The sequence below is a fragment of the Eulemur rufifrons genome, chromosome 15 (genome assembly GCF_041146395.1).
Source record: "Eulemur rufifrons isolate Redbay chromosome 15, OSU_ERuf_1, whole genome shotgun sequence".
In the NCBI taxonomy this organism is placed as follows: Eukaryota; Metazoa; Chordata; class Mammalia; order Primates; family Lemuridae; genus Eulemur; species Eulemur rufifrons.
This window is the reverse complement of record NC_090997.1, coordinates 15,388,843-15,412,532: the sequence shown is the minus strand read 5'-3', so window position 1 is coordinate 15,412,532 and position 23,690 is coordinate 15,388,843. Positions and strand designations below refer to the sequence as shown.

Below are 23,690 nucleotides of genomic sequence, written 5' to 3'. Positions count from 1 at the left end.
GATTTGATATCCCTTTTGAGAACAGTTCTTCAGTGATTGCAGGCAATTTAGATACATGGAATTGTACCTGAAGAAAATATAGATAGGAGATGAATAAATACGTGTTGAGCAACCCATCCTCCACCCGGAGCAGAGAAGGCCTGCAAATGACCCGAACAAGGGTGTCAGCTCACTCTGATAAAGGGAACCTCCTTTGGCCTAAAACCATTTAAAAGCACTAAGCTTCTGTAAGACTTAGAACTAGGAATATTTTCTGTTTTCTCAGGAAATTTCCAGCAAAGCCAAATATATGTACAGGAAGGTAAGCAATTCAGGCCATCAGCCAAGTACAGACAAAGTCTAATAGTACCAGGAGTCCCACAATCAGAGATTGTCCTTTGACCTGTGACTCCATTCTCCTTGCCCCGCTACACACACCCAGTTATGATCCAATTATCCCTAGGAGACAAGGACATTAAGTCTGATATGTTAATTCATCTCTGGGTGAATACTAGCCAAAACTTTTCTAGATTGGACTAGGAGGCAAAGAATAACAGTAGCACTTGGCCTCTGGCTCAGTGTTTGAGTGGCAGGATGGTGGGAGTATGTGTGTGGGTTCAAAGCTGGTGACCTATTAGGCTTTTACAAGTCACACGGTTTCCTTCTTTCCTGTACCACTCCACATTTGTAGAATTATCTTATCAGAAAATGAGGGACTGGGAGGACACAGGTTGAGAAACCCCACAGGTGAGTTCACTATGATCAGACAGTCCTACCCCTACCTTATGTGAGAATCTCTGACCACTTTATTCCAAAATGATATAGTTCAGGCAAAAATATTTTGAGGATTCATATTTAATTTTAAAGCTTGACAAGTTCTCTCAAGCACCTAAAAGCAAAATTATTATGGATGCACTGCGGTATATGAACCTACATATGGCATTGGGATCTAAGTAAAACAGATACCTACACAAGGCTATTATTTGCTTTAAAAAGCCATGTGTGGTAACAGTTAAGGCATTTTCAATACATTAAAGTTTCATTAGTCTCTTACTGCCAAAAAAACAATGCTTGTCCACTCCCTAAAATAATTCCTACTAAAAAACTGGTTATCTTCAGAAATGCAGCATTGACATTTTTTTTTTTAGCACATTAAGAAACCGTTCAATAAATAATGTTTTAATGTGATCAAAAGCACTCTACTTAGTTGTCTCAAGCAATGAAGGAAATCAGTATTCAAGGAAGTCTTACAAAACTCAAGAACATTGAAATTGTTAGAATACCATAACTACATAATAAGTAACAAAAAACTGTGTTATCTTTTGCATAGTAATAGGTGAGGGCAGAAGAGGGAGAGGTGTTTAGGAATGAGGAAAAAAACACCATTAACTTTTGATTAACTGGAGCCCAGATAATTAGCCAGAATTAACACAATTGTTAATTCAGATAAAAAGTATTATTTTTTGTTACTTTGTTTTTAAACATCTATCATTGATTTGGTAAAGCAATTAAAAAATAATTCTGGTGTATGTCACCTAGGGTCATTGTATGGGCAAGTAAACTTCATGTAGCCTTCTAGAGCCACAGGAGACTCCATGTCCAGAAAAATGACTCTAATATCCTCAGAGAACTGATTCACTTTACTCATTAAGATGGGAAAGTAGACAGAGTCTTAGAGTTCAACAAAACACTGATACAAAGCAAAAGCTTCTGATTAACTTTCAGTTAAGCCCCACATTGAGTTAACCAACGTACACCATTTCCTGAGACCCTTATCTGTGATGAATTATGGTCAGATCAGCACAGCCCACAAAGGAGGCCAACAAATTGTAACCTGTTCATAGTCTGTGTTCCTACTAGAGAGACTGAAGCTTCTGTCCACACACAGATTTGGCCGTGTCATTCCAGGATTGGTGTCAGCCAGTGATAAAGGTAATAGCAATCTCTACCCAATCACACCTGAAATAATTTCATCCCACCAAATGTTGACATAATCATCCCGGTCAGTCCGTGACTGCTCGTGGTAAAATCCCAAAGCGTGCAGAATTTCATGTTCGATGATGGCCTTGTAGTCACACCCCTGGCCAATGGAAAGGTCCTGCCCCACTTGTTGGTCACCAACCATAGACCAGCACCTTTAAAGAGGAGAAGAGGTAAAATTTCTTCTGGAGAATTCTTAAGTGACTTTAATTCATAGGATTCCAAAACATAAATTTGGAGAAAGTTATGCTGATGTAAAAAACAAATCATCAATAGCATTCTTATATACTGATGGCTCAAAGATGGAGGAATGCTTAAATAAGGGACATTCCCTAGAGGACATATTATGCAGGCTTTAACAGTGATGATCCATTGTAAGAGTGGTACATACTCAGAGACAAATTAATTCTAATACGGCATCCAGGTGAAAAGAAGTAAAAATTGGCATTCTTCCTCACCTCCACAAACCCACAGGGCACTGTGAAGAATAGCACTATTGCCTTATACAAGAATATTGTTGTCTGAGTGGTAGATGTGGTTGATTTAAATTTTCTCTTTTATACTTTAACAAATTTCCAAATTTCATGTCATAAACAGGCATAAATTTTATGATCATAAAAAGAATCTCGTTAAAAAAGCAAGTTAGTCAAGTCTATGTCTTTGGATGCGAGCAGATTTATCATGCTATGACAGCACAGAGAAGGCAGCCTAACTTATTTCCAAAGGACTCCAGGCAAGGAAGACCTGTAGCTTCCCTCAGAAACCAATGGGATTCCCTGAATTCCCCATGGTAGACTGTCTTGCTCTTTTTTTCCCTTCAATTATTTTGTCTTTTTTCATAAACCCAATTTTCCAACTCTATTAGCAAATTCAAAGCTTTCCAGAAAGTTTCTCATTATTGGCTTTAAGTCATGAAATGAAGATATATCTTATCCATATCTTAACCAATGCTGAGCAGAATAGATTTATCAACAGTTTTAAATGCAACCAACGGATTGCAGGTTCCTTGGCGACAGTAACATTGTCTTACCTGTCGTTGTTTTACCAGGCTTGCTAACATTAGATACCTTCAAATGCTAATAGATTTGATTTCTACTCAAGAATGGATATTATTTACTTATTTTCCAATAACTTTATTAAGGTATAATTTATATACCATAAAATTCACCAATTTTAAGTACACAATTCAACGGTTTTTAGTAAATTTACTGAGTTGGGCCAACATAATCATGACCAACTTGCCTCTGTGAGAGTAGCATTTCATTACCAAATCAGAGTTCATCTGCAAAATATCCGAAACCCAGAGAAAGTATTTATTACCTATCTTTTTGTTTACATCCTTCTCCCAACAGAAAGATGTAAGTTGCAAAAATATCATAAATTCCACTACACTGAATTTTTGATCTTGTCCTTCTGAAAGAGCCCCAGTTAGCTTCCAGCTCCAGGGATCAGTATCCTGAAGGGTTTGGGGGCACTTTGGGCCAGTCCTTTCCCCAACCCCTCTTTCTCCCTTTTCTCCTCCTCTAACTTAAATGTAGCAGAGATACTTCCTGGCCACAGATTCTGTTTTTATAAGGAATGTCTCTTAAAGCTGACCCATGCTTTAATCGGGTATTGGGGACTAAGTTAAAAACTGAAAAGAAACCAAGAGAATTTCACTGACAGAGAGGACTTTTGGAAAGTGATCATGTTGACTTTGTTTTATTTTTAAGAAGTTTCTCTTTGTGAAAAAAAAAGTGATATGAAAGTGATAGTTGAAGAATAAAATAAAAATGTTAAGGAAATTAATTTTTCCCTGAAATTTTCAATGAAAAATTAAAGGCTTTGGTACTTTCTTGAAGGTCAGAGATTGCCAAGGGACAAGATGAAGTAGTCCAAAGCAGAGAACCTCTACAATGTGTGGCCTTTGCAAGGCCTGAGGTATACTTTAAATGTTTCCCCTTCACAGAAGAAGAAACTGTCCAACCACTATTGGTTATCTCCATTTCTATGACCTCTAAGAACTTCAAGCAATAAACCACATGCCCCAAATGAATTCACTATCCTATCCCCAAAGCTGTTCTTCCAGCAACATCCCAGTCTCAGCGAGTGACATTACCACTCGCCAGTCACCTAAATCAGAAATCTCAGAGACATCCTTGCTTCTTCCTCACCCCTCAACCAATCTGATAAGGTTCAGTTCCGAGAAGTCTGTCTGTCCACATATTTCTGGAATCCATTCCCTCTTCTTTATTTCAACTCCCAGTACAGGTCCCTTTCCTTTCTCTCCTGGAGGATTGGAACATCCTTTAATTGGTCTCTTGCCACCAGTCTTGCCCTATTTCAATCTTTTATCCACTGTTGATCGAGTAATCTTTCTACAATGGCAGACTGATCACATGATGAATCCTGCACAAAACAGTAGGTTCCCCACACGTGGCTGTCAGTACCAGGCTCCTGGTTGCTTCCTGGCCCCCTGGTTCCTCGGCCCCTTCCACACAAAGCTTCAGGCACACTGGACTTTATGAGTTCTCCGAGCAACCCAGGTTCGTGTCCATGTTTGCTCTCTTCTCTTCCTCTTCTTCTTCCCTTTGTCTCTTCTCCTTCCCTTCTCCTTCTTCCTCCTCCTCCTCTCTCCCTCTTTTATTGTCCCCATGTGTCCTTCCCTCTCCTCTGCCCCGTGATTGTCTCCCTTCTTCATTTCTTTTGCAGTCATCTCAGCTCCCCTGATGCTGCAGCCTGCACTTTGTTAAAGCTCCCGCTTCTGCCCTGCTCCAGCCCAGGACACTCACCTGGACACGTATTAAAACTTTTTATTTGTTTGTCCACCACTCCTACCTGCCAACTGTAAACGTTGGGAGGTCTAAGACTGGATCTCATACTTCTTTGCACCTGCAGACTAGCATACTTCCTGGCACACGGTAGGTGTTCATAATTTTTTGTTTAAATGAAAGAGAATGAGCTAAGGAAATAACTACTCAGGTAAGTTAGGGATTTAACTTGTACCTAAGTAGTCATCGGTATTTTTCTTGTTTTTACTGCTATTTTTTTGTATACTTGTTTTCCCCAGGGGGCTAAATCATGTGCTAACTTCCCTTTTCCTCTCTGGTATCTATCCATGATCATCAAAACCCCATGGCCAGATCTGGACAGTGCTGGAGACTGCAGTGTGAGGAAATACCTCCAGGCAGGGCTTGAAGACACAAACATACAGTGTCACAGCAGATGGTGGCTTCACTTCCAGACCTCACCCACTCTAGAGGCGTTGACATAAACACCACTGAAGAAAAGGGGCTTCCTTCCTGATATACCATTCACTTTTTTAGAAACAAATAACTATGAAGAACAAATTTACATCTAGAACTTTGCAAAGAGGTCCAGCCAACAGAGTGTTATCATTTAGAATAGTACTCCTTAAAGGATATGATTTCTACTTTAATAAACCTCACTTTTAAAAAAAAAAGTACTGTCATTTAAAACATAACCTAAACCTAAGAAAAGAATTGAGATATCTCTCCCTGAGGCCCAGACCTATCCAAACAATTCACTCTCTGCATAGCATGTTTAAACTGTTACATAATCTAAAAAATTTACAGTGAAAGATTTGATTTTGCTTTTCGTTTCTTTACAGTTTCTTCTTTTTACCTTTGAAAAAGATGTGTCACTTTTTATAAATCAAAGGATGCATGATTTTCACACTATAAAATTTCATACTAACCCACTATACTGTTGAAATATGATATATGAGCTCTCTCCTTCATAGGGCTTGAAATCCACACAGGACTTGAGGCGGAACATTTCAAAGGCATAGAGAATGGTTGCTTTGGCATTCAACTCTGCAGAAATCAATAAAAATATGAATGACTGTTATTTAGATCTTGAATAATATATATAACCTACAGTTTACAGAAAACCATGCCACCACATGAAATCCACATAGGTTCATTATAGATTTTTTGATGGTAAGTAAATTTCTTGGAAACTAAAACTGCAAAATTAGTTGCAGACATAAACATCAAGTGCACACCTTAAATGCACAAACATAACAATGAACTAAGAATATATGTGTATGCGGCGGAACAAAATCTTAAAATAACTTCCCCATTTTTCCCCTTTCCCTTTCCCCCACTGAAGCAGAGATTTTGAGTGCATTGCCACAGGAGAATTACATGGCAGGGTGGAAAAAAGAAGTGACTTGGGCACAGCTCTAGCTTTGGTATGAATAGATAGAGAACCTTGGACAGAAGCAGTGAGAACAGTGTTTCTTATACCAGCCTAAAAAAGCATCCCCTCTTGCTGGAGGAAGAGAGCAGAGTTCAGAGAGTTTTGTGGGTTCTGAAAGTGTAAGAAGCACATCTGGCATTTTACCGTGCTTCCCTGCAAGACCCCTGGGGAGATGGCCAGGTTAGATAGAACAGAGCTTTGGAAAAGATTTCTGTACTCAAAGCTTGGTACCCGAGCAGCAGAAGCCTAATGGACCTGAAAAGGCAGGAGCAATAGAGGCTGACTAGTAGTCTGTGTGGACCAGTGACCAAAGATCAAATGCCTTTCCTTTCACCTAACATGCACCCAGCTTGGCATTGCGTAAGACAAGGATGAGGTGGGGAGGAAAGATATCCCAGAGGAACTGAGATTATGTTTTACTTTGTGTGCTCTTTTCATTCTCCCATCAACTCATCGAAGGTTGGAATCTAAGTTAAAAAATAAGCCAAGTTATATAAAATTAAATTATATTCCTTGCACATTGGATTTTGTGCATTCTCTCAAAGAATTTGTAATTTTTGCAGTTTTCCATGTAATTATGTTTTTCTGGCCCTTATTTCACTTAATAAACTATCAAGTTCAATGAAAGAACTTTCTTGGATGGTAAGAATGTTTCATCTCTTGGTAGGAATTTGGGTTACAGAGGTGTATAAATCCTTAAGAATTCATTGCAGTATACATCGAAGACCGATGCATTTTACTCTATGTATGTTTCATATACAAAGGAACCATACACAAATGTTGAACTCTAGTTAATGAAATGCATGCTAAGCTGTTTGGGGTAAAGTGTTCTAGTGCCTGAAAATTACTTTCAAATGAATCAAAAACAGAATGAATTTATAAATTCATAGAAAGATGGACAGGATAAATAGATGAGATAAAGCAAATAAGCCAAAATGTTAGTTGCATAACCTAGGTGGTGAGTATATGAGTGTTCAATGTACAATGCTTTTAACTTTTTTATATGTAAAATTTTTTATAATCAAATGTTGGGAAAGAAAAATACAATGGATTATAACTTAAAAGTGCTGAAATAATAATAAAAAACCCACTGTGAACAAAAATTCTATTTCCAGTAAAAATACCTTTCAAAATGACAGCAAAATAAAGATTACTTTCAGGTAAAAGGAAGAAGAGAATTTGTCATCAACAGATCTGCTTACAAGAAATGCTAAGATTTCTTCAGACTAAAGAGAAATGACACTAGATAGAAACTCAAATCTATAAGAGGAATGAAGAGCACCAGAAATTGCAAGTATAAAAGTAAATACAAAGACTATCTTTTTTTAATCAGTTATTTTAAAAGGCAACTGACTGTTTAAAGCAAAAATCATAACACTATATTGTGAGACTTACAAAGTATATACATGAAAAATATAAATCAATAATAGCAGAAAGGGCAGGGGTATTTTACCATTAATGAAATAATAAATAAATAATAAAATGGAATTTTACTATTATAAATGCTTACATTTTAAATGCAAAGTGGCACAATATTAAGTTTAAGGAGAGTTTTTAAAAATTAAAACACATTTTTAACTGACCAGTGGATCAAAAGAATCACAACAGAAATTAGAAAATATCTAAAGTAGATTTTAGTAAACATAGAACACACCAAAATGTGTAGGCAAAAGAATCACAACAAAAATTAGAAAATATCTAAAGTAGATTTTAACAAACATAGAAAACACCAAAATGTGTAGAAAACAGTAAAAGCAGTGCTTCAAATAAAATTTATAGCTTTAGATGTCATATTGTAGCATATATTATATTAGAAAATAATATTAGATTTAAAATCAATGACATAAATTTCCACCTTCAGAATATAGAAAAAGAAGAGTAAATTAAGCTTGAAGTAAATAGAAAGAAAGGAAATAATAAATAACAGAAAGCAACTAAATAGGAAGCAGAGAAGTAAGAGAAAATTAACAGTCAAAAGTTGTTTCTTTGAAAAGATTAATAAAATCAATACACCCCTAGCAAAACTGACCAAGAAAAAGGGGTGAAAACACAAATTACCAATATCAAGAATGAAATAAGAATATCACTAAAGATTATACAGACATTATGCAGATAACAAGATAATTATGCCAATATTTTGACACCTTAGTTAAAAGATAATAGTTGTGGAATTTGTCAAATGCTTTTTCTGCATCTATGGAGATAATCTTAAAATTTTTATCATTGAAAAATACACTACTTTGACAAAAGTGGCATAAAAAGAAATAGAAAATATGCATTATTTTATAAATATTAAATAAACTGAATTAACTTTAAAAATAGTACCCTACAAAGAAAATTCCATTACTTAGTTATTTTATTGGTGAATTTTATCAACATTTTAAAAAGAGATCATTTTAATCATAAGCAAACTCATTTAAAAGGTAAAAGAGAAGGGAACACTTCCAAGTTTGTTTTCTGAGATCTACATAACCTTGTCACTAAAGCCTAATAAAGATATTACAATAAAAAGAAAATTAGAGACCTATATTCTTCATGAATACAAACATAAAAATGCTTAACAATAAATATATTAGCAAATGGAATCCAGCAAAATACAAAAAGGACAATACATTTTGACTAAGTAGTGCTGATCTGAGAAATGCAAGGTTGGTTTAGCATCCAAATTTGATGTCATTTACCATATTACAGAATAAAAAATAAAAATTATAGAGTTAATCTCAGTAGTTGTAGAAAAGGCATTTGACAAATTTTAACAACTATTCATGATGAAAACTTGCAATCTGATAAAGGGCATCTATGGAACACCTACAGTTAGTGTCCCACATAAATGGAGTATTGAATACTACAACTAAAATTGGAAACAAGGCAAAGATGATCACTCTCACTACTTCTATTCAACATGGTAACAAAGGTCCTAGCCAGTGCAATAAGGCAAGAAAAAAAAGCAATAAATGATGTAAAAATTGGAAAGGAAGAAATAATACTGTCTATATTAATAGACAAGAAGGATTTTTATAAAAATATCCCAAGCAATCTGCAAAGCAACAATTAGAACTAATGAGTAAATTTAGCAAGGCAACAGGACACAAGGTTATTATATAAAAATCCATTGTATTTTTATGTATTATCTGAAAGCAAACAAAATTTTTAAAATTCCATTTTAATAGCATCAAAAATATAAAACACTTGGAAATAAATTTGACAAAAGACACACAAGAGCTCTACACTGAAAATGACAAAACATTGATGAGAAAAATTAAAGAAGACCTAAATAAATGGGTAGATATATCATGTTTATGAATTAGAAAGTCTTAGTATTTTTAAGATATTTAATTTTCTACAGATTTACGTATAGAATCAACACAGTCCTATCAAAATGCCAGTAGGCTTTTTAGAGAAACGGATAAGTTGGTTCTAAAATATATGTGAAAATGTAAAAGATCTAGAGTAGGGTAAACTATCTTTTATTTTTTTTTCTTTTTTGCAGACAGAGTCTTGCTCTGTTGTCCGGGCTAGAGTGCCGTGGCATCAGCCTCGCTCACAGAAACCTCAAACTCCTGGGCTTAAGCAATCCTCCTGCCTCAGCCTCCCGAGTAGCTGGGACTACAGGCATGTGCCACCATGCCCAGCTAAGTTTTTCTATATATTTTTAGTTGTCTGGTTAATTTCTTTCTATTTTTTAGTAGAGAAGGGTTCTCGCTCTTGCTCATGCTGGTCTCCAACTCCTGATCTTGATCGATCCTCCCACCTCGGCCTCCCAGAGTGCTAGAGTTTCAGGCATGAGCCACCGCGCCCAGCCGGCTGAACTATCTTGAAAAAGGAAAGCAAAGTTGGAGAACTCACTTCATGATTAACTATGAAGCTAATCAACACAGTGTGATACTGACACGATGATAGACAAGTGGAACAAATAACAAAATAGAGATTCCAGAAATAGATCAACAGATAAACAGGTATTTCTGACAAAGGTGCCACGTCAATTCAACGAGGAAAGGAAATTATTTATGGCAAATGGTACTGGAACAACTGGATTAACAAATATTAATCAATAAATCTCAACCTCTTCATCCTACTACATGCAAAAATAAATTTGTAACAGATTATAGACAAAAAGCTGACACTATAAAGCTCTGAAAAATATCACAGAATATCTTTGTGATTGGGGTTAAGCAAAGATTTCTTAAAATACAAAGCACAAACAATAAATTAAAAAATTGATAAATCAAACTTAATCAGAATTCAAATTTTTGCTCTTCAAAATACACTGCTTAGAAAACAAAAAGACAAGTCATAGAAAGTATTCATAATACATATTTTTTGACAAAGGGCTTTATCCATAATATATGAAATTCTGCTACAAATGATCGAAAGACAAAACATGATTTTTTAAAAATCACAAAAGAGTTGGACCAGACACTTCATAAAAGATACAGAAATAGCCATTAGCACATTAAAATGTGCTAAATGCCATTAGTCATTAGGGAAATGCGAATTAAAATCACAGGGAGCTACCATTTCACTAACGCTGGAATGGCTACAATTAAAAAGATAAATACGACCAATTTTAGTGAGGATGTGGAGCAAACAGAACACTCATACATTTTTAGTAGGAATGTAAAATGGCACAGCCACTGTGGAAACCATTTGTCATTTTCTCATAAAGTTAAACATAGACTTAGCCTATTATCAAGCAATTCTACTGCTAGGCATTTATCCAGGATAAATAGAAACCACGTATCTATACAAACTTGTACAAGAATAATCACAACAAATTTCCTCATAATAAGCCCTACAGGAAAATGGATAATAATTTTCAGTATATTGATACAAAGAAATACTACTGAGTAGTAAGAAAAAGAACTAACTATAGATTCACGATAATATGAAAGAACTTTAAAAACATGGTAAGAAAAAGAAGCCAGACACAAAGAATAAATACAACAGTGTATGATTCCATTTATCTGTAAATCTGTCGTAAATCATGAAAAACTAATTGATGGGGAAGATTAGAATGGTGCTTGTCTCTTGGGGAGTGGGGATGGGGATTGCCTAGAAAGGGGCCCAAAGGATCTTTCTGGAATGATGGCAGTGTGGGTTTATGCATTTGTCAAAACCCTTGTCTACTGATTTATTTCATTCTATGTAAATCTAACTTTAATAAAGGAAATCTATATAAATGTTAAACTCTAGTTAGTAGGTTTGATTTCACAATGGACCTTGCAACTCACCAACACCATCGGCATTACCTGGGGGACTGCTAGACATGTAGAATCTCAGGGGCTAACCCTGACCTACTCTGTGTGTTAACAAGGTCCTCAGGTGAGTCTTATGCACTTTAAAGTCTGAGAAGCACTGACAGCTCACAGAGCCTTGGTGAAGCTGAAAACATCAGGTGGAGTCACAGTGCCTGGCGCATACTAGGGTGGCACAGATGTGACGAACAGGAAGAAGAATTGTAATGGGAAAGAACCCCTTTTAAAGTTGGTGTTTCTTAAATCATGCTCCAATAAATATCGGTGTTCCATGAATTTGCAAGGCAAACACTGGAGAAAATAAATCAATTTTCCAACAAATAACCGAGAACAGAAACTCCAGTAGTGCAATCAGTTAGCACGCAGTACTTATACAACCAAGAACAACAGCATTTGTTTGTATCTATCTGTTCTCCAGAAAAGGGATTGGAGGCAGCCCTGATAATGATGATGGAAAACGCTGAAACCCGAACTATAATACATCTCCTGAGAGTGGGAGCAGCCTAGCAGCCCAGTGAGATTAAGCAACCTCGTCCTGGCTTCCCCTTTCCTCTCTGATCTTGCCCATCTATCCAGGCAGGATGGGCCTTGCGGGCGTTGAGTCACTGTGGCTGCCCAGCTATCAGTCACTGCTTGAGGGCTGGCCAGCGCCTACACATGGCTTCTAATATTTATTTATTTCTAACAATGAGTAAAATGTAACTTATTCAGACCTTTATCTTAAGAGAGAGAAAAGAGTAGAAATCATTAATACTGAGCACACAGACCATGAACACGTGAAATTTGGACTTCTCACATGTGGCATTTTTCTCTTGTAGCAAAAAGAGAAGAAATCAATATGCTGACAATAGTATCCTTGTGCTGTATTTAAATTCACCCAAACTATTAAAGTGGAGTTTTTTCATTGCTATGATGCCAAATTATACTTCATTGTGTTTTTGTTCTTTATATTGCTGCTGGTTTTAGTGACACTTTAATGTGTGGTACAATTTTAAAATTATTCTTTCTTTGATACTGTGTATCTCTGGCTAAGCAGAGATAGCTGCTAGAAAACACATTGGTGTATTATTTTCTCTCTCATTCTTCACTTGTTAGGAAAATTGGGTAGTAAAGCCATTTAATAATCACAGCACTCTTGGGTTATTTGCTTCTTTTTCCTCTGTTGTTGCCACTGCCAACTACGGTGGAAGTCTTTGGGTTTGATACAGAGTCATGTCTTTCGTCCCATGAGATAATGAATCACCAGGGCTTGGGAACCCTCTTATGTACTGGTGGTTACTCCCAATCCGAAGCCCATGAACAGGAAGGATGTGGGACAGAAAAGTTAAACCAGAAGCCCCTAATTAAGAATGATTAATATTACCCAGGTTGTCAGCCAGGATGTAAGGAATGGGGAACTTCCACCTGGAGCTTGGATCTCTCAGGGCATTTCTGGAGTTCTGTGTAAACAAAGGCAAAGATGAGCAGGAAGCCTAGTCCTCAAGGTCACCTTGACCTCCTCCTTCACCAAACTCCCATACCACAAACAGCCCGTCCCACAATTCAAACAGGTTAGTGGCAATTTGTCTTCTGATTGTAAAAGCAATAGAAGGTCCTGAGAGATAATTTGGAAAAATCAGAGAAAATTTTAAGAACAAAATAAGGAGGATCTGCAATTCCCCAAAACTGAGATAGCTGCTAGACAACATATTGGTGCATTATCTTCCCTCTCATTCTTCACTAGTTAGGAAAATTGGACAGAAAAGCCATTTAATAATCACAGCACTCTTGTGTTGTTTGCTTGTTTTTCCTCTGTTGTGGTCACTACCAGCTACAGTGGAAGTCCTTGCAGGCACAGGGTACAGATTAGAACCCTCATCTCCATCCCAGGGCCAGCACAGCCAGTCCTGAGGAATGTTACCGTGTCCTCGGCAGGTACTCACCTTTAAGAGGATGTCGCCTTGAAAGAGGTCCAAGCCTGAAGCTAGATGTGGATTTAAAAAAAAAGAAAAAAATATTTGGATGAGCATTATTAAAAGGCATCTCTTATGATAACATTAACCTTTGTCATTATAAATATTTGTTTATTAACCTTTTTTTTTTTTTTTTTTTTTTGAGACAGAGTCTCACTCTGTTGCCCAGGCTAGCGTGAGTGCCGTGGTGTCAGCCTAGCTCACAGAAACCTCAAACTCCTGGGCTCAAGCAATCCTCCTGCCTCAGCCTCCCGAGTAGCTGGGACTACAGGCATGCGCCACCATGCCCGGCTAATTTTTTCTATATATATATTTAGCTGTCTATATAATTTCTTTCTATTTTTAGTAGAGATGGGGGTCTCGCTCTTGCTCAGGCTGGTCTCGAACTCCTGAGCTCAAACGATCCGCCCACCTTGGCCTCCCAGAGTGCTAGGGTTACAGGCGTGAGCCACCGCGCCCGGCCTGATTATTAACCTTTACATGTTGAGACTCCTTTTAAAACAATGTAAAAATTCCCTCTAATTGAGCAACTGTGAATGCCAGTAAGTACCACATATTGTCACATGCTCCGTTTTCAATTTTGGAACGAGAAACCTTGTCTAGGAATCTTAGAAGTAAGAGATGAGTTGGAAGGGTTCTTATTGATCATTGACTCTCAAACTCTCATGCTTCAAAGGAAGAAATGGCGCCCAGAGCCACAAAGTGACGCACTAGGTGACCAGGGGCCAAGTGAGCATAGAAACTCCAGCCTTCCCATTCAGAGCCCTTTCTGCTGTTGCGCCATCCCACATCCCATCCCTAGGTAAATGGGTTGGTTTTTCTCTTTCCCATGAAGAAACAATGTACACTCTACAACGAAGCTCAAGGTGCTGCCCGTGTAATAAGTAAGATGAGGGGAATGTGGATAGATCCATTCAAAACCGTAATTCCAAACTTCTGCTGTCAGATGCTTAGAAAAATATACTCTCCCACTGCTGGTATCACTTAATCCTGGCCTCAAACTGTTTCAGAAAGCAAGGTTCTTAAAAGGGAAGATCCTTGGAAAATTTCTCAAGCATTTAAAAGAACATCACTTCTTCTTATTGTAACTCTCAGGTGACAAGCAGCATTCCCTGTAAAATGCAAACAGCTTCAGACAGGACCATTGGATTGCGCTTTATTCTGAGGACAGGCCCTGATGACAGCTGGGAAACCATGGCAGAGAATAACCACCATGACCTCATGTGCTAACAGAGCCCCCATTTGGCAAAGCCTGTGGCTCATTAGGAACTGGTTCGATCTCTATGATGACACCAAGGAGGTGTTAGGAGGCATCATGGTTTCACCTGCTGATGACTAACTAAGGTTATCTCAGCATCACCCCCTTCCTCATGCACATGTTTCCTAGATTTGCTTAATCTCCTTCACCCTGACCTATTCATATGATAGCAGTACAATTAAACAACAAACAGCATTGGCCCCACTGTCATTAGGACTCAGGTTTTGAATTGTCCCTTGAATAGAGGAACTTTGTTCTGGTCCATCCATACTATTGATATCATGAGGCTTGTCATGAGCAAAAGTATGCATTTCCTGACACCTGGCCTGATCAGTGATGAAAGTGGGAAGCCCTGGCGGAGTGATGGCGTGAACAAGCCCACCCAGACCTTGACCCCAATGGTCAGTCCGCATGGATGGGGCCATAGGGAGGGGAGACCCTCCCAAAGAAGTGCATATTCGGTGAAAGCAAGCCTCAATCCATTCATTACCAATTTGCTCCTGTAGCACACACTAAGTGCCTAGTATGTCTTAGGCATTGTTCTAGATGCTGAGGATATAGGGATATAGCAGAGAATAACACAAAACCCTTAGGGGATGACATTCTTGATCAGGGGAAGGAGGAGACACACAAACAAATCACTGTAGAATATGGCAGATGGTGAAAGGACAATAAAAAAAAAAAACACTTAAAACAGGGTAATGGGGTAAGGAGTGCTGAGTTGGGGGAGGTTTAATACTTTATTAAAGGTTGTTCAGGGACGGCCTCTCCGAGCAGGAGGAATTTCAGCAGAAATCTGACGGAGTGAGGGAACGAAGGAAGAGTGTTGGAGGCAGAGGCAACAGCAGATAGGAAGGCCCGAGGCAGCAAGCCTTGATGTCCTAGAGCAGCGGTTCTCAAATGTGAGCATCAGAGTCCCCTGGAGGGCTCGTTGAACATGGCCTGATGAGCCCCCTGGACTGGGGCAGGGCCTGAGAATGTTCATTTCTAGCAAGTTTCCTGAAAATGCTGATGCTGCAGGTCGGGCAGCACTCATTGAAAACAGCTTTTGTAGAAAAATAGCTGTGCAGTCTGGGTGGCCGGAGAGCTCCAGTCAGAGAAGGGAGACTAGTGAAAATGGGGTCAGAGAGGCAGTCAGGGCAGACCATCCCACACTCTAGTGTGCGTAGGAGTCACTCAGGGGCTGCCCAAATGGAGATGCTGATTCTGCAGGTGTGCGGGGGGAGCCCAAAATGCTGCATTAAGAAAGCCCTTAAGTGGTGCAGATGGGGTGGCCTGGGAACCAGAGCCCTAGGGCCTGTGTTTTGTGTTGGAGGAGAAATCATTGTAAGGTTGGATCTGAGTGGTGACATGATCTGAATGATAGTGAAAGGACAGCTCTGTCCATGCTGTCCAGAACCATCTGGAGGGGGTGAAGACAGGGAGGGCAGCGCAGTTATGAGGCCACGCGGAGGACCAGGCCAGACGTGAGCTGGCTGACCAGGGTGGGGACGGTAAACATGCTACAAAGTCTCGACTTGGGACGTAATCTGAAGGTAGATGTAATAGCATGTGCTGACGGGTTGTGTAGAAGGTGTGAGAGACACGACGAGTTAGGGGCGACTCTGAGGTCCTGAGCCTACACTCTAGAAGGAGTGAGCTGCACTTACTGAAATGACAAGGATGTGAGAAGCAGGTCTGGGCCAGAGCAGAGGAAAGGTTAGGTCAGCATTGTGAGGCCTGGAGAGAATGGGGTCAAAAGGTGGCAGTTTCTCTGTACGATTTTCCCAATCGATTTATGTTGTTAGACTCTGGCTACATGGCTGACCCAACTGATCCTCCTGGCTGGATTGGAGTGGCCTAAAAAGAGGATTCACATGGTAAAGAGATTTCTCTTTGGGGGTCACAGTTCAGAGGTGGTAGTTGGGGCTGAAGGGTAAGAAATGTCTCAGAAGTAAAATAATTAATTTTTACTAGATAAATAAGGATGAGATTAGAAAAACTCTAATTCTAACCCCAGCCTTGTTTTAAAAGACAGCATTTCCTTTGAACTATGCACACCTTGACTGACTCAAAGAGAGAGATTTTTGTGCCTGGCTCTAAATCCACTTACAAATTCACCCATCCCATTGCATTGACCTTCTCAAACTATTTTTCTTTTCTTTCCTTTCTTTTCTTGTCTTCTTTTTTTTTTTTTTTTTAGGTTCTGTTGCCCATGCTAGAGTGCAGTGGTGTGATCATAGCTCACTGCAATCTCAAACTCCTGGGCTCAAGCAATCCTCCAGCCTCAGCCTCTCAAGTAAATGGGACTACAGGTGCACGCCACTACACCCAGCTAATTTTTTAAAACATTTTTTTGTAGAGATGCTGTCTCACCCTTGCTCAGGCTGGTCTAGAACTCCTGGCCCCAAGAGATTCTCGTGCCGTGGCCTCCCAAAGTGCTAGGATTACAGGAGTGAGCCACTGCACCCTGCCTGACTTTCGTGAACTATTTCTACTCTGCCCATGCAGTCATTCTCAAGATATTCCAATTAAATATTAACTATCTTCCTTCCCTGTGAATGATACAAAGCCAGAGAAATTTAAACCTTAGGTATTTTTTTTAAGTTTTGCAATCTTCAGATACCACTGAGCTATTGAAGTCTGAGTCAGAAGACCTGGAGGTGAGCCCCATCACTACCATGGCCGTGATCTTGGGCAAGTCACCCTAACCATGAGGGGCCCCCTGTCCTTTCCTACAAAATGAAAACAGCGTTTACCGCAGTACAAGATTGGACACATAAATATGTAACTGGTTATGAAAGCTTTTGTAAACTTAAGGTGTATATGATCATGAGTACCTCTCCTTCCACCAGTTCTAACCAAAGACACCCGAGTGCAGAGGCTTCTCTCTTGTTTAGGAGCAGGACAACAGAAGGGAAAGAGAGACGATGACTCCGCTTCTCTCTCCTCTCAATAACGGGTGGGACTGGTGGATTTCTTTAAGAAATATATTTGTGAACAAGATGTAGTTAGTGAATATGATGGGCCAGTACAGGGGCTGGGGAGGCTTTCCCTACTAAATATAACCAGAGGCTTATTTCTCCTATTTTCCTTAAGCAGAATAATCATCCATTTTTATTTCCTTTCCTTAAAAAGAGAAACTGGAAAAAATGAAATTTTTATAAACAGGAAACTTGTTATGTATTTCTAGATCCATTGAGGACTCACTAGGTCTCCTAGAAAATCCGATCTAACCATCTTTCTCTTTCTACATTTTCATTTTTCAGAAACTGAAAATCCTAATAAAGCACCAATAAATATTTTCCCCCAAGCTCTCTTAATAATACAATACACTATTATGAGGGCCAGTGCTTTTCAGCAATCCTTTTACTGGGCTTTAAAGTATTTCAAAACATTAATGATGCAAAAATTGAACTCACCTAAATTGATTTCTGAAATATCCTTCTGTTCAAGATCTGTATCATCTACTGTTAAAAGTGAGAAAAAAATTGTCAGTAGTCATGTTGAACAAAAGAGAAAAATTTCAGAAACACTCTCTATGCAGTTAAATCGATACTTACCATTTCCTTCAGAAAGACGCTTAATCTGAAAGAAAATAAATGTACAGAAAATGGATGATGTATACTAGAATTGATGTTTCTAAATATCCAAAAAAGTAGAACTTTACTTACCGATACAGCTGCTATGTGAGCAAAAAACAAGGTAAAAGAGAAGATGTAAGTAGATTTAGTCCAAAACATTGTTGCAAGTGAACTGATATTAGCAAAGACACCTTGTCATAAATACTTGTTAGACTTTGCTCTGACTGTGATATTAAAAACTTTGACCCTTCCATATGGACTGTAATGTTAAAAAAAGGTAGTCAAAGATAATTTCATTGACCTTTTCCAGATACTTAGACAGATATTAAGTCAACCTTAAAAACTTAAGCTCCAAAGACTGGGAAAAAAATTGGAACAATTGACACTGAAATTAGCATATAGAAACCAATAACATTCTTAAACATCAGCCATAACTCTTCATATAACAGATAAAAGATTCTCTTAGCAATAGAAATAAAAATATTATATAAAATGATTATAAAGTACTTAAATCTAATAAAAGATGAATTTTAGCTTTATGGAAATGTTATAAAGCAATTACTGAAAGACATAAAGACATAACTATCTTTCTGTCTCTTTCTCTCCATATATATGTGAGAATATAATTTCTCTATATATAAGTATATGGAGAAATATCTATAGGTTATTCTGATATTAATCTATAAATTCAATGTCATTACAGTAAGAATCCTAACAGGGTTTTCAGTAAAACTTGCCCAACTGACAGACTGTTTCTGAAATTCATATGAAAGAATAAACCTTTAATAATAGATAAGAAAGTTCTAAAAAGAATGAATAAAGAGAAAGGAACTACCCTAATAGAGTATCAGGAATCTTATAAAGTTATGGTAATTAGAGAGTATAATATTGCTAAAAAGAAAGATCAAATGAGTCTAGAACAGACTAGAGATATCAAAATAGATGCCAGCGTATGTGGGGCTTTTGTATATGAGAAGAATCAAAAAATCAACAGGGAAATTTTAGCCTCTTCAATAATAAAGTTGGAACAATAGCATTTCCATATGAGGAAAAAATTAAATTTTTACCCCCTACCATTCACAAAAATAAACTCAAGATACATTAAAAACGTAAATATAAAAATCAAAACTTTGAAAAATAAAATATAGAAAAATTGACCTTTAATCTTGAGGTCAGGAAATATTGCTTAAACAAGGTGAAGAAAGCATACGAATCATAAAGGAAAAGAATAATAAATTTGACTATATTGAAATTTATTCTTTATGACAAAAACATAATTAAAAGACATGCCATGGATGAAATAAGATTGTTATACTATATATAATTGAATAAATATTCAGGATATATAAGGAATTTCTACAAATCAATAAGAAAAAGAGAGGGATATGATCTAAGAGGAAAATGGAGAAAATGTATGAATAGAAAATTCACAAGAAAAAACAAATGGCCAAGTTAAAAAGATTTCTAACCTCACAAGTAATCAGAAAATATGTAAATGCAAATAACAATGAAATGCTACTTAAAGCTCAGGTTGGCTAAATGAAAAAGACTGACAATACCAAGTGTCAACAAAAAGATGAGGAAATACGAAATCTCATACACTGGTAGGAAATCTACTGCTGGTAGGACAGCAGTTTGATGCCATGTAATAAAGTTGAAATCTACAGAGTTCATAGGCTACAAACTCTACTTCTAGGTATATATGTTAAGAAACTCACATGTGTACAAAGTACCACATAATACATTCAATGTAGTACTTTTATGTAATAGTAAAGAATGGGAAAATATGTTTATGCTAGGAGAAAAAATAAATTATGGAATATATCCAGTCATACACAAGTAAATGTTTAACAACCAGCTCTCTGAAAAAAAAAGAAAAAAGAAAAAAGCTTTCATTTGTAGTGTTTGCTGATTTCCGTGGTGTAATATTCCCACCATGGTCAACTTTAAGCTACCAGCATAACACCATTGAATGCAGCTGGGAAGAGATGTGCATAAAGGACTCTCTCCACCCCATCACAGTGCTGCACATCTGCATACACCATCCTACTCTTGCGTGCACAGGGCATAAGAATCTTCGGTATCGGAGCAATCCTCAAGGTCTGGAGCCTACATCTCCCCACCTCAGGTCTACGACTGGCAAGGAGGCCAGTCCAGCTGTCAGAAGAGCCTTTCCTGTCACAAGAGCATTTCAGGAGGCAGAGAGAGGCTATAAAATAGGAGCTATGTCACCTGGGTGCCTGCTTCTGATGGGCAGAAGAGGTCTGTGACTGACTTCTGTTTTACCAAAGCCATCGGTGCTTGGTGGGTAAAGGAAATAGAGAGTCATCTCCTACCATTCTCTACCCGCTGAAGCCACTAATTTTTTTTTAAAAAAATAAACAAACAAAATAACTCAAACTTGCTCAACCGCTAAAATGGCTTAAGTCAGCAAATAAAATCTATACAATTTAAAACATGGGTGCGGAGGGACTTGACAAATACCAACTTAGTAAGAATAATTGGCTCTAAGAATCAGGGAGGAAAAACATAGGACACTTTTATTTCTTAAATGTATTGTTTAATTTTTCTCAAATTCTGAAACAATTATGACATAAATATTTGTTAATTCTGGAAACCAGGAAGCAGGAGCTGGTTATTTTGTTTTCCAGAGAAAAAGGCAAAGCTGTTGCTTTGGTACTGTACCCTATTAAATCTCAGGTGTCAGGATTTCAAACAGGCAGTGGTAAGACTGTTTAATTCTCTCCACCTGCCCTTGCTTCCCGCCAGATGTGCTTTGATCTTCCCCTTCCTTCTTAAACGTATCTGGACAACACACTCTAAGGATGACTTTGCAGTCAGAGGGGCAGGAATTTAAATCCCACCTCTACTATTGACAAGCTACAGTAACTTCAGAAGCAGCTCTCCATATATAGAATGGATGGGGGCCCACTTCATGGGGCTGATGCAAAGATTCAATGAGATAGCATATGTAAGCCACAGGTACCAGAAACGTAGCAAGCGCTCAATAAACTGCAGCTCTCTCTACCTAAGCACACTACCTCCTGGCAAAAGACAGGCACTAAGAACACAACTCAGCCCAGTCCTTGCTCAGCAGAACCTCCAGTGATGAGAGCAAGGGTCTTCAGCAGACATAACTTGCCCCTGATGATTTTATGATCTTGAGTGCAGGTGTTAATTAGTTACCAGTTATTTGCAATCCTAGGCACTTCTCGTCATCCCAAAGTATCAAGTGAGTAACGCTGGAGCTGTAAATCCTTGGGTTGAGGGGTTTATGACTTTGCAATCAAAAAGTGGATTATGCACTCTCCAGGCAAGGTCCATGCTTTATTTCCTATATCTGCCCCAGTGTCTGGCACATAGTAGGCAATTAGTTACTGTGTTCGGCAAAAACCAGTAAAATACAATTTTCTCTAAAGGTGTTGGATGGGGTGACTTGCTTTGATCTCAGTGAGGGCATTTTACAAACTGACCAGTTGAGAAAGTGATCTGAAACTTGGAGGACGAAAGCCATTGACGGGTAGACAATGGGAAAACCCTCCCCCGATTATTGCCAGACACTCTCCAGCCTCATAAAAGCCCAGGTCAGGACTGTTCAGGGCTGAGTTAGGAGGCTTGCAAAGTCCTCTCACCCCAAACCCTTCTCAGGATGTTCTCTGCTCTCTGCTTCCTCCTCTTTCTGCTCTCTTGCAAGATGCCAGTCTCTCCTGCTTCACTCACAGAGATATGCCTTCAACCAGCTGTCAGTTCACCTCTAACACAACAGTCCTTGCTGTTTCTCCCAGGGCAGTCGACACACTAACGGGGGTCAAAGGTGTGTAGAGCAAGAGTGGGCAGACTTTGTCTAGAAATAGTCAAAGAGAAAATATCTCAAGCTGTGTGGGCCATACAATCCCTACTGCAGCTATTTCATTCTCCTTTTGTAGCACAAAAGCAGCCATAGACAATAATGTCAGGATATGAGCATGGCTGTGTTTCAATAAAACTTTATTTACAATAACAGCCAAAGGGTCATAGTTTGCTGACCCCTGGGTTTTAGAGAATGACCCTCCCCTACTAGATGGTAGAGATTGAGATGGTGATACAATTGTAACAGAAACAGTAGCAGCAACTGACAAGTACATAGTATATTACCTACCGTAGGTCAGGCACTGTTTTAAGGATCTAAAGGGTAATTATGCATTTAATCCTCATAATAATCCTATGAAAAAGGCACCACTATTATCCCTATTTTATAGACTAAGAAACTAAGACACAGAAAAATTAAGAAAACTGCTCAAAGTCACATAGATCCTGGCCCATGCTCCTAAAATTCCACTGAGAGGCAGCTTTCTCCACCTATGACCGGCTCGTGGCAGCCAGGGGTGAGGCCTCTACCACCAAGCTGCAGCACACCCCTAGTTCTATAGGGTTCCATCGTCAACAGTTTACTAAGACCTAGTCTCTAGGGAAACAGTTCCCAAGATATGGAGTCTTTCAAAACCCTTTGAAAAGCTTGTTAAAGTACAGATTCCTTGGAGTGGAATTTGGAAATTGATTCCAGTCAAAAGATGAGGCCCAGAAATCTGCATTTTTGAGACAAGGTCTCACTCTGTTGCTGGGGCTAGAGTGCAGTGGCATCATCATAGCTCATTGCAACCTCAAACTCCTGGAATCAAGTAATCCTCCCACCTCAGCCTCCTGAGTAGCTGGGACTCCAGGCACTCACCACCGCACCCAGCTAATTTTTCTTATTTTTGTAGAGACAGAGTCTCGTTATGTTGCTCAGGGCAATCTTGAACTCCTGGGCTGAAGTGATCCTCCTGCCTCACCCTCCCAAAGTGCTTGGATTACAGGTTCGAGCCACTGGACCCCACTGGAATGTATATTTTTAATAAGCACCCCTGTGATTCTGATGCAGGTAGTCTACGGAATACACTTTGATGAACGGGGCTCTATGGAATTTGCATCAACTGGATGCTTCCAGGCCGGGTGCGCTGGCTCATGCCTGTAATCCTAGCACTCTGGGAGGCTGAGGCAGGTGGATCGTTTGAGCTTAGGAGTTCGAGACCAGCCTGAGCAAGAGTGAAACCCCGTCTCTACTAAAAGTAGAAAGAAATTATATGGGCAACTAAAAATATATAGAAAAAAATAGCCAGGCCTGGTGGTGCATGCCTGTAGTCCCAGCTACTTGGGAGGCTGAGGCAGGAGGATTGCTTGAGCCCAGGAGTTTGAGGTTGCTGTGAGCTAGGCTGATGCCATGGCACTCTAGCCTGGGCAACAGAGTGAGACTCTGTTTCAAAAAAAAAAAAAAAAAAAAAAAAAAACAGATGCTTCCACTGATTGTGGTTATTGGATACCTTCCCTCTGGCTTTTTATAAGAAAGTCAAAAAATCACAGCAGTCTTCAGTTTTCATAGTGGGGACCTATCAGTAAGAATCAGAGAGATGGTCAACACAGAAATCCACTTCAGGATGCCTCCAGAAACAGCCTCTCTGGGGTGTGGTTTGAGGACCTGTAT

The 23,690-nt window shown here is 38.7% G+C and overlaps 1 protein-coding gene across 1 annotated transcript in view; it reads right to left on the bottom strand.

The window, feature by feature from the left end:
- The window catches only part of MEP1A (meprin A subunit alpha), a 32,433-nt gene extending 14,074 nt beyond the window's left edge, over window positions 1-18,359 (bottom strand). The window contains exons 1-7 of the mRNA XM_069488386.1: window positions 18,281-18,359; window positions 18,170-18,194; window positions 18,029-18,076; window positions 13,340-13,380; window positions 12,781-12,856; window positions 5,657-5,774; window positions 1,939-2,114 (exon numbers count right to left, since the gene is read on the bottom strand). Of these exons, the coding sequence (XP_069344487.1) occupies window positions 1,939-2,114; window positions 5,657-5,774; window positions 12,781-12,856; window positions 13,340-13,380; window positions 18,029-18,076; window positions 18,170-18,194; window positions 18,281-18,349 (553 nt within the window). The 5' untranslated portion in view covers window positions 18,350-18,359. The remainder of the gene's footprint in view (window positions 1-1,938; window positions 2,115-5,656; window positions 5,775-12,780; window positions 12,857-13,339; window positions 13,381-18,028; window positions 18,077-18,169; window positions 18,195-18,280) is intronic.
- Window positions 18,360-23,690: the final 5,331 nt, after the last annotated feature.